At 45.8% G+C, this 11,525-nt stretch overlaps 1 protein-coding gene across 1 annotated transcript in view; it reads right to left on the bottom strand.

The window, feature by feature from the left end:
- Positions 1-1,912: 1,912 nt before the first annotated feature.
- The window catches only part of MXI1 (MAX interactor 1, dimerization protein), a 47,173-nt gene continuing 37,560 nt past the window's right edge, over positions 1,913-11,525 (bottom strand). Inside the window, exons 4-6 of the mRNA XM_009881552.1 lie at positions 6,531-6,645; positions 5,166-5,337; positions 1,913-3,815 (exon numbers count right to left, since the gene is read on the bottom strand). Coding sequence (XP_009879854.1) covers positions 3,652-3,815; positions 5,166-5,337; positions 6,531-6,645 — 451 coding nt within the window. The 3' untranslated portion in view covers positions 1,913-3,651. The remainder of the gene's footprint in view (positions 3,816-5,165; positions 5,338-6,530; positions 6,646-11,525) is intronic.

Here is an 11,525-nt window from a genome sequence, read left to right as displayed (position 1 = left end):
TACGCTCTATTTGCAGAGGGGTAAAACGAGGGCTCAGAAGCAGCACAAACCCCACACTGTTGTGCATGAAAAAATCCCAGAGTTGGGAACCCACACAGCAACACGCTTTCAGTGCCTTTATCTTTTGGGGTGAATGAAAATAACCCTTTTTTTTTTTTTTCCCCCCATAAGGACAGTTTGGACAAACCAGACAGCTGCTGTGAGCACTTTTCTGGGGAAAACCAGCAAGTTTGACTTGCTGTATTGGAACTCTTCAAGAAGAGAAGGAAGGCTGTGCCACCATTCAGTGTGAACTGGACAGGCTGGAGAGTTGGGCAGAGAGGAACCTAATGAAGTTCAACAAGGGCAAGTGTAGGGTCCTGTATCTGGGGAGGAATAACCCCATGCATCAGTGGGGGCTGACCTGCTGGAGAGCAGCTCTGTGGAAAGGGACCTGGGAGTCCTGGTGGACAACAGGATGACCATGAGCCAGCAATGTGCCCTGGTGGCCAAGAAGGCCAATGGTGTCCTGGGGCACATCAAGAAGAGCATGGCCATCATGTTGAGGGAGGTCATCCTCCCCTTCTGCTCTGCCCTGGTGAGGCCACATCTGGAGTATTGTGTCCAGTTCTGGGCTCCCCAGTTCAAGAAAGACAGGGAACTGCTGGAGAGGGTCCAGCAAAGGCCTACAGAGATGATTAGGGGACTGAAGCGTCTTTCTTATGAGGAAAGGCTGAGGGACTTATCGCCAGAGGTCCCTTCCAACCCTGACCATTCTGTGATAAGAACCTATCCAAACCCTAGCTGAAATCTGCTAAGATCTGCCAAGAAGAACCTCCCAGCACCAGAGCAAGCAACCACATGCCTTTAGCAGTTGTTATAAAGGCTCTTAATTTTGTTTTATCCCTGGTCCTCTTTCTGGACGGACCACTGCTGAGCAGTCAGGCAGGTGGCTGGTGATGGAAGCTCATCTCCTGCTACATTTTCCCCATTGTATTTGCATTTGATAGCAAGACCCCTTTGAATCTACAATGCTAGAAAATGTAGATGCCAAACTGGCCCTGGAGCATACAAGCAAACATTTCAGATGTGTTTATTCCAACCATAGACACGGCACTGTTTTATACCACCTAGGAGAACAAAGCCATTCCCCACCCCTTGAACTTCAGCATTTCTCAGCTGCGATATTTCTTTCCCAAGTGGCCATTTTAAAACAAACAGGCATAACAGGAAGGAGGAGATGCTGGGACAGCTACAGAAAAAGGGTTGTAAATAAATAAATCCCACTGGTATTCAACTCCTCAGCAACAGGGCTGCCAGTGGTCAACACTTTCTGAGAGAATAATAATAATAATAATGAATAAATAAATCAGACCTTGCTACAGCTGAAGTTTCCCACTTTTCACCACTCAGAAGACTGTCCCAAACCTTGTGTCATCCAGATTATATGGACCCCAAACGAAGTCCAAGCAGCATTTCTTCTTTGAAAACCCTCAGGCCCCATTTGTTAACCTAGAGCTCAATTCAGTCTGTGTCAGACTCCTGCTCTTGCCAGGTCACCTCCCAGAAGGAAGAAGAACAGATGTACTACTGAGCTGCTGGATTACATACACACAAGGGAAAACAGATTCAACAGCAGCAACCTGATCCAGACTTAGTAAGCAAATTAATTTAAAAAACCCAAACCAAACAGAAATCTTTCATTTCAGGCAGGGAAAGATTATTGTGTGTTGTGACTCTTACAAGGGATGACACATGTTGGAGGAGAGTGGGGGAAACATCAGCGCATTTAAACACAGTCAAGTTCTCATAACGCAACAGTCTACAGCAGACTCGCTCAGGATCTTCTCATCGCAGGATCGAAGGGCACAAGTAGAACAGAGTCTGCTGAAGTGATACGAATGACCAAGATGGAAGAACACGACTCATTTCAGATACAGAAATGTTTAATGGCGTTAAAGTGCTACTTTAATGGGGACCATATGCTAACATTTAAACACAATTCCACTGCACTGCTAAACATGGTTGTCTTTATTTTTTTGTTTTATTTTACCTCTTTTTGCCCAACCCTACCTAAAACAATAAAATAAAATCTAAAGGACTGAAATTAACAACCCATTCAAATCAGCAATAAGTTATGAATTTTATAAAGCATTTTTCCTCTTTTGTTTTTCTTAGTAATGAGGGGTAGTTAAATTACTTAAGGATATACAAAGTTTCAAACAATGCCATAGGTGAGGACTCTATTAAGGTTTTTAAAACTTGGAAAACAAAATAATCCTGGCCATTAAAAAGACAAAAATAAAAAAAGCAAAGCCCTCAAAGTGCAGGTTAGAATGCTCGTCTCGGAGAAAATTAGAAAAACATTTGCTATAATAGCTCTTAACAGCACCTGCACAGATAAGATGGCAAGGCCCTTGGGAACAGGACGTGCAGTCAAAACGTTACATTAACATGAGAGACGTGCTGAGCTTAACTAGGTTAACTACTGGACTGGAACTTCAAAAGTCAGCAAAGGGAATGATTCTAAAAAGAAAACCGAAGAAACCCCCACCAAACCTGGCCTCTTCCAGCTAGCACAGCCTTCATCCATTGTGTGCATGGCAAAAAGCATCTTTGCGTTTCATTGGGTCAAGTGCTTCATCAAAACAGAGATCTTTTCATGGCATAAATTCATATAAAAGACATCTAAGGTTTCATATGGACGAGCTCTAAAAAGACGCATCAGACTTGGGGTGTTTTCCCTCCCAACACATTTACAAATGTTTATCAAAAAATCTCTTCAAATAAAAAGGTCATAGTGGCTCAGTATCTGGGCATGACTTTCCGGCATATCACCTCTCGTATGTGCTGGTTTCTTTCTGTCCTCAGCTGGTTGTGTGCCTGCGTATGAGCACGCATCTACCGGGAGATCTGCTGTCAGTGTCACAACCTGAGGCGTGACACAGCCCATGATGTGCTGGTAGATTACAAGTGTGTACCTCTTGCTTTAGCCACGCATCAGAGGTACTTGCTTTTTAAATGATGTCCAAAAGAAAGCTGAGCCGAATGGTGTTCTCTCCTGAACATCTCTCTTTGCCGCCCCTCTCTCTCTGGGCACAGAATGAGACCTTAATCATTATGATCACTGTTATTCCTAGGCTACGTAAGCCTTCTTAGATTTCCTAGTACATTACGACAGCATCAGATTGTGATAAACTGTAGGACACAGTCCTTTTAGGACCAGAAAAGCTCTTCAGAAGGGCCTAAACTAGGTTGTTCAACCTGAATGCAATACAAAAAATTCTGACATTTCTCAGATCTCATGACAGAAAGAGAGGGATGAGTCTCTAGTATCCTCTTTCAAACAAATAAATTCAAAACAAAGTGTTTCATCACTAAGGTCTAGATCCAGGTCCCACAGAAACAAGCGGATTTCAGTGACTTCAAAGGGACTAGCGTTTGGCCTAACTTTTTGCCAGCATTTTGCCAGCAGGAATTGAGATTGGTAGCGTGACCACGTGAACACGTGTGGGTTTCTGTGGAGGCTTCCTTTACCCGAAAAGCTTTATATACAGGTCTCCCCAGGACTAGCTGTCAATTCGTCATTTCTGAAAGAGGATACTGGCATCTACGACCCAGTTTATTAACCTCAGTGAAATCATTCGCCCTGCACGGTTGTCTCACTTGGTTCTAGGAAGCAAACGAGAGCTTGACACTGGCGCTGGAGTAACCCTCGTCACTCCCAATACTCTGCAAGCTGCTGTGATCATCAATGTCACTGATGCTGGTTGTGCTGATATTGTCCACTTCTCCATGGGAGAACTCTGTGCTTTCAACGTCCACTTCAATCTCTTCTAAAAAGGAAAATAAGAGAAATGCACACAGGTTAGCATCACAGACCCAACTGCTCCCTTCAAGCCAGCGAGCTGCCAGGACTCCCCCAGTCAGGGATGAAGCAGCTGTCTGGCAGGAAGACTTCCACTGTTCTGCCTTGGAGTGGGATGGGCTGTGGACATGACTTGACAGCAGCTTGGAATTTCTCCTCAGGACTTGGCAAAGGCACTCCTCCAGGGTGCAGGCCACATAGCAGCATAGGTGGGCCACCCCATGTACTGAACTTGTTTCTACTACCTCTTTCTTTGGAGCTCTATTATCCCAGTGTCGGAAACAAAGAGATAAAACAGAGGGCAACAGAGAAAGTGGAGCATGAAATTTACCCTGAAATGTACTACTTGCTTGATATCATGTTGCCAAAGCTGCTACCACTCATATAGGGCATTACAATGCATTACCATGGGGACCTGGGTTACTCTCAGAGATGCTCTATGGATTTTAGAACATAGATCTTATTTTTAAGAATGATTTAGAAAGCAGAGATCTAGGTAACCAGACATCTTGGTTTGCGTACTATTTAGGAATTTTCCAAAAGGATTTTTTTAAAATTACAGACTCACGTCCAAACTATACAGCATCTTTAGGTCTGTCAATAAGTTTCAAACCATCTATTGTGCCTAAATATTTCTCTACAGCTGAGATATTTTTTAAAAAAAAAAGTTATCTGAATTTAGTTAGCTATTCAGATTGTCTCTATTCAGTTTTAACTAAGAAGATGAGCTCTATGAGAAGCTTGGGGAAAAAAAAAACAAACCAACCAAACAGGGGGTGTAGAATGAATCCATTAATTTTAAAATGCAATTTGCTTGGTTCTGTTTGCTTGGTTATACCATGGCCCAAATACAGAATGAGAACCTGGATGCTGCTTTGCAACATCTGTTCCAGTCCCACTAATATCTTCTTAGATTTTCCTCTGTGTGCTGCTGAGGGATTCAGTACACCAAAGAGCACAATGGATATCTCAACTTTACCATCAGGTATTTAGCTACCATCTTGTGATCACATTATTTTTCCTTACTAATGCTTCAGCATTTTAAAGTGCTTTTCAGAGAAACAGGACACTTTAAATGCCACAGGAATCAGCTCAACTTGACAATAACACCACTTCTTCCAGACTTCATGCAAAATACTAAATTCTTCATATATATCTACGTGTCTGTGTATGTATATATGCATGTATGTGAGCAAAATCAGTAGCCTAAATACCAAAGGCCATAAGAAGGGGTTAGCTGAGAGACAAGAAATGGATAAATCTCATGCCCTTATTTTGCAGAGTCCTGGGGATTTAGTGCTAGTTTAGCAACACCCACCTCGCTCCGAGTCCGAGCGATCCGAGGAAATGGTAGATCCAATGCTGTCCATTCGTATTCGCTCTATCTCCTGAGGACCCTGTAGTTGTTCCAGTCTTCTCTTTAGGAATCTGTGTTCTCGTTCCAGGTTCTCAAGCTGGTGTTGGCTTCTCCTGTCAGCCTCTTCAAGTTTCTGACATGACCAAATATGACTCAATAATTAGTTTCATCCTTTTCCCTTTCCCTCCCACCTCCACTACCCAGCCACCTGATTTGCTTAGACGACCCCAGGTCCCAGAAGGATTTAATCTGCAAAAGAGCCTGGAATCAACCTGCCTTGCAGTCTCCAAGAACAATGCCATCAACTCACATCTTTTCCACCTCCCAAGTCCTGATAAGTCATACGCATTCATATTAAAAAGTCTCTGAGGACAGAGCCTCTCCAGGGGAAACGATTTGAATTGCAGCAGTTTGTGGGTCATTCCACATGGGTTCAGACACTTGCATTACCCAATCTGTCCACGAAGGGGCCTCAATTCCCTTAACCAAACCAATTCAGGGTTTGTTATGATCCACTGTAATACAAAAACGTGCCCAGGGAGTTCTGTGTTCCTTGCTGCATGGTTTAGTAGGATTTCTCAGAAACAGTTTTCTATTCAGTAAGAGATTTACATAACCTACTACAGATTTCTTTGATCACAGCTGGGAAATCTACCAGGGCACTGTTCTTTGTTTCCTACGACAAGCACATTGCATAAGGAGGAGTCATTTCAGGCTAACTCTGTCCCTTCGGCAGTGCTTTTTCTCCTTCACCACCCATCCTCCCGCCTGCTATCCTGACATGCGACAAAGCATTTCAGCCTCTTCCAGATACTAACAATGCTGCATTTTCTTTTCATGCTTTGCTCTGCCAAAAGTGAATCTAAAAGAGTGCTGGGCTAGCTGGCAGGTTCACACATGAAACCCCAGCAAGCCAACGCTGTCTCACACTCTTGTGGTTTGTGCTAATGCTTCAGCAGTGGAAACTCACTAGCACATCAGAAAAAATGCTGCATTTCCCATCAAAATCCATTCAACAGTAGGTATGTTTTTCTTTAAAGAGATGCAGCTGTCAACAAACAATTACAATACAGAACAAGACCCCTGCTCTCCAAATCAATCATTTCCATAGTTAACGGAGTTTATTATGGACTCTTCTAACAATGTGGCTTGTAGCAATGATAAATGATTAACCAAGGGGGCAAGCTGCTTGACTTTTTTTTTTTTTTTTTTTTAAAAAGGTGTTAGCCTCCTTCAACAAAGTTACCTCTAGGCAGCAATAGCGAGCGATTGAATTGCATTTCCCAACAGCCTAGACTGAAAGCAGTTGGGAAAAGCAGCTCTTACCTTGATATGTGCTTTGGCTTTGTTGAGCAGCCCAAGCGTTGTGTGCCTGGTGCAGTCTGGTCCTAGCGGTATCAGAACTTTTAAGCGTTCTAGACACAGGCGGAGGTGAGCTCGGCTGCAAGGGGAGAAGAGGAGAATCAGAGCTATGCTTTCAGAAGGGGAATATCATTTCCTTCTCTACTTTCCTCCTATGAGGCACTTTTCACGTTTCCCTCTTTCCACACATCACAAGATTCCCCACAGGTACCAGGACAGACTGCCACTAAACTATTTACTCTGCAAACATCAGCTGCTCACCAATACTTGCATTATTGCTAACCTCTGACAGACACTGTTTATTTTCTTGCTGTCTGAAGCGATAATCTGACTCATCTGGATGAACTTTGTGCAGGAGTAAGGCACACAGGCAAATGGCACAAGTATTTTGTGGGTTTCCTCTCTCTCAGCTATTTGCTGTCTGTTTTGCTGAGAAGAACTTTTGTGAAAGCAGTTTTGAATGACTGTGACCCCCTGAACACTTGTGCGTTGCTGGCTTGGGGACATTTGCTATGAACCGATCTAAGCACTGTCCTTTTGCACAAAATTAAGAAGATTCATGACAAAAATGGTAAGCCTAAACCACCCAAACAATCTCCACTGGCAGTTAAAGGAGCTAGAGGGAGAGCAGTTCCCAAGCATTGCACTCTTACTCCTTCCTGGGCCCAGGTCTGAAATGCTGCTGGGGGTGGAAGGTCTGTGGGAACAAGAGAGCCCAAGACCTTCCCCTCGGCAGTCTTCTGACCTTGGCTCATGTCTACAAAGACAGGCTCAAGCACGACAGTGTTGCTGATGATATGAACCATTTTCTGCAGAATATGGAAACATGTTCTGGGGAAAATGGTTCAGGCAGCAATGGCAAAGCACATCATACGCAGGCTGCACAGGAAAGCTGTTCCCGCTGTCTCCTCTTCTGTATCACGTATGCAGGAATGAACAGCAGATTTATGGACGACTATCAAGTGTGGGTTGCCTTTTTCCCCTCCCTCTCTCTTTCCCAGACATTAATGATTTATGTCCAAACTTGTCATCCCAATCAATAACACAATGACATCAGCCCCACCATTCACATGTAAGAAACACCGGTGCAAAAGAGTCCTGAAAGCCTATCCCTGCCCCTGCTCACTCACAAAGAAACTGAATCTTAGCCTGATCCATCTCTATGCAGGGGAAGAAAAAAAAAAAAAAGAGAAAAAAGGAAAAAAAAAAAAAAGAGCATGGATAGTTCATTTCCATTTGTTTTTCAAATTCACTATTGCACCCAGTTTGAAAGGGGTGGGGGAGAGGAGTCTGTAATCAGGCAATTATGTCAGTGACAAGCAAGGATGATTAAGGGTGGAGGGGTCAGGGGTTTTGCTGATGAACTGTCAGCACAGGGGACTGTTCACTAGTGGTGCTGTAGCTGTGAGCTCCTCACTGTTTCTATTATAAATCTCTTTACAAAGGGTCCATCATTCTGTCTCAAGAACAGCCACAGGGCTGTGTATGACCAGCAGGGGCCTTGAAGAACGTGTGTTTTTCATCAAATATTAACATCCGGAGGGGCGGGGAAAGGGAGATCGTAACCCAAAAATCAAACTGAAAAAATACTAATCAGATCAACCTCATCTTTTACTTCTCAGCTTGCTCTAGGACAAACCCCATTGACATTAAACCCATATGACTGACATGGGGGGGATTTTTTCTACCAGGAAGCCCATTTTCAATGTAGAGCTTGATCAACAGGAGTTGTATGCACCCAATACAGGTGTTTGCCCAATGTCTCATGATGACCTGTAGGGTCAGCAATGAAAAAGCATTGCTGGTTCATACTGGCACTATAGTTCATTTACGATAGTTCATGTCATCCAATGAGAAACTAGACACTGACTTCTTGCAGCTGGAGAACGGAGGAGGAGGAAGATCTTGTGGTTAAAGACATTCTGGGTTTTGAACCCACCTTTGGCTATGTGACAGATTTTCTGAGTGGCTGCAAAGGCAAGTTACCAGGTCAGAGCTGTCAGAGCACAGCCATCAAGCTGCAGCACAAAGTAGTATGTCTCTCTTACACTTTAATTTACAGGACCGGCCCAAGTTAAAAACGCAGTTTGAGTAGAGATAAAGATGTGGACACAGATCTGGGGACTGAAGAGCAGGGCCGGTTCCATCTAACAGGGGACTTGCTACAGAGCACCTGCTACAGGTAGGGACTGCAGACTCCCCCCTGCCCTGCTGGGCAAGGGCAGCTCCCAGCCCATGGTGAAAACCAAATTGTTTGCGCAACAGAAAACAAAAAGGTGGGGAAATCAACATCTAACCAGTGTCAAATGTATCACAGTCCACTCCTGAATGCAGAGAGAAATGGACAAGATATCTGCAGCCTGAGCTTTGGGCCGAGTCTCAGCACTGGAGGGTTTAGCAGAAACCGGGGAAGGTGCTGCACCAGGAATGGCAATTCTTGGAACCAGTCATCAGCTTCAGGCAGGAGCAAGCACTGGTTGGATTGCTGAGACAGCAGTTAAAAGGATGGCACTGATCTGCCACGTCAAAAGCAAGGTTATGTGCAGACTCAATGAGATCAACTGTGTTAAGCACCTGAAACCTATATGCAAAGATACAGCCGCGTAACAGAACCCTGGACACTGAAACACTTCCCATTGTGCCCCAGGACCATGGTGGATCGACAAAGGTTACTGTGCTCTGCAGGACCTGACAAGGGCAGGGAGAGGACAAAGCAGTCAGAGGGTCTGTCCTCATGAGGACACTGGAGAAGCTGGCAGAGTTACCTCCCCAGCATATGTGGCCCCAAAGCAGACATTCCCCCAGTTCTGGATCCCCACATTGGCTCTCAAAGCCCCGAAGACTGGCCCAGGCTCACGCATGCGGTTTTCAGAGAACCCACTCCTGCCAGCAGCTCTGCTGGCCGGTTGCCAAAGGCCACGGGCCACAGCAGGGATGATGGCCTCTGCTGGCACACCAGGCATCTGGAGGGGACACCTGCCTGTGACAGAGGGTGTGAGTGTGAGCTGATAAGCTCAAGAGGGCACATAGCACGGCTCAGGCAATGAGCACACTGCAGGGGCGGGTGGTGTTGGCTGAGCCGAAGCAGGTTTGGAAGACGTTTGATCAAAGCAGTCAGTTCTGGGCTGCTGTTGGATTTTCCCCTTACACTGCACCCAGAACTGAGCTCCACTGAGTTTTGACGCCACTGCAAACGTAAGTGCACTTGTATCTCCAACCACAGCCTAACCAAGGGAAATGCACAGCGCTTTACATTAGCATACAGCAGCGGGACAGCCTCGGTGCGCAGGCTGGAGCAGGCCAGGGACAGTCAGGCCTTTTGGACCCAGCAGTCACCTCCAGCTGCTGGGGATGACACTGGTGGAGCTGCTCGGGAGGTCCCTGGCCCAGTGCAGCTGGGATAGCAAAGAGCAACCAAGTCCACAAACTGTTCTGGTACACAAGCATGTTCCTTCCCTTCAGAGAGATCAAATCAAACAGCTTCCCCAGCTCTCTCCCCTTCGCTGGTTTCAATACTTTGCCTTTTTATTTTTAAAGTCTAACCTAGTCACAATCCCTGACCTCTCTCAACTTCCAGCAGCCCAAGTGGATCATGATGGGTTCGTAAAACACAGAACACACAGGCAGGTCTGACACACACTGATGGGTGGCTTCAGTAAAACCCAGAAATAAAACTCCAGAGCTCAAAAGCATCACAGCAAACTAAGGTAAAAGACCATTTCAGAGAGAAAGCAATCACAAACCTATTAATCTTTCTTATCAAGTCCTGGAGCTGTACCTGGACAGCTGTAATCCCACAGATCAGGCCATGACATGAATGTCTTTCCCCTTTGTTTACCTGGACTCTGTTGCAACGTGGCTTTGACAATGCTGCAGGCTCTTGTATTCAATGAAAATACCAGCATTGTGCAGGCTCCAGACAGAGCCAGACGGCTTTCCATGTAAACCACTGGATTATGCCAATATTTGACGCATCTGCCAATATCTGGAAAAACAAGTCTAAATGCCCATATTGTTATATAACAGAGAAACAACGCGGGCTTGGCGCAAAGGGCTGCTGCCTCTCCCTGCCTTGATCCCAGGGAAGACAGAGGATGAGAGAAGGAGAATTCCAGTTTCAGCTGAGGCTGAAGCCTTTGCATGCTAGCTGCAAGGGAGATGGCAGAAGATGGAGCCCCTTCTCCTGCCTAAGCGCCCTTGGAAAAAAAAATGAGGCTCTCACAGCAGCACCCTGAGCATATAGTAGGTACTGGATGTGCTGAAGAAAGAATCCATGGAGGATTTGAAAGGAGGCAGCTCTCTCCTCTTTCCCTGGAGATCAGCCTGGTTCCACCCTCTTGCTCAGCCTAACGAAGGGGAAGATTCCTATTTGAGATTCCCACGTGGGGCATCAGGGTGGCCAGAAAAGGAATGAAGTACCCAAGAGGCTTCAGAAAACCAGAGCCTAACACACACCTCTGTCCCAAAGAGCTGAGGACAACCTTTTACCTTGTTCTACCTCACAATTCTGGCTGGGACAGTGTCCCTCTGCCGCTTCTGCTTCCTTCCCTGTGCAGTGCCAGGAGGAGCCTGGAGTAAGTTTCTCTGGGATGTGGAGGGTAAGTAGAGCAAGGATGCCCTCTCTTCTCTGCCAGGAGCTGCTGTGGGAAAAGCTACATCAACCCCTAAACAGATGGGCCAGAAGACTGAAACAGAACAGGGATGAGCAAGCCCAGCTGCCCCACAGCCCTGCCAGCTGATCTACAACAAGCTATAGGTGGCTGCATGTGGAAGAAGGGGGTGCTGGCCCCTGAAATGGCAGCCCCACTGCTGCCCACTGGGCACGTGCTGTTCTTCCCCCTTTCACTTTGTGCCTGTGCAGCAGCTTCTGACTGTATTTGGATTATCTACTTCTACCCCCCTCCAGCTCCCCTCCAAGCCTGAACCCCCAGGCCCCCTGTCCTGAGCCTCCATCAGAGA

The sequence above is a fragment of the Charadrius vociferus genome, unplaced genomic scaffold (genome assembly GCF_000708025.1).
Source record: "Charadrius vociferus isolate BGI_N301 unplaced genomic scaffold, ASM70802v2 scaffold282, whole genome shotgun sequence".
In the NCBI taxonomy this organism is placed as follows: domain Eukaryota; kingdom Metazoa; phylum Chordata; class Aves; order Charadriiformes; family Charadriidae; genus Charadrius; species Charadrius vociferus.
This window is presented reverse-complemented; position numbering and strand designations above follow the sequence as displayed.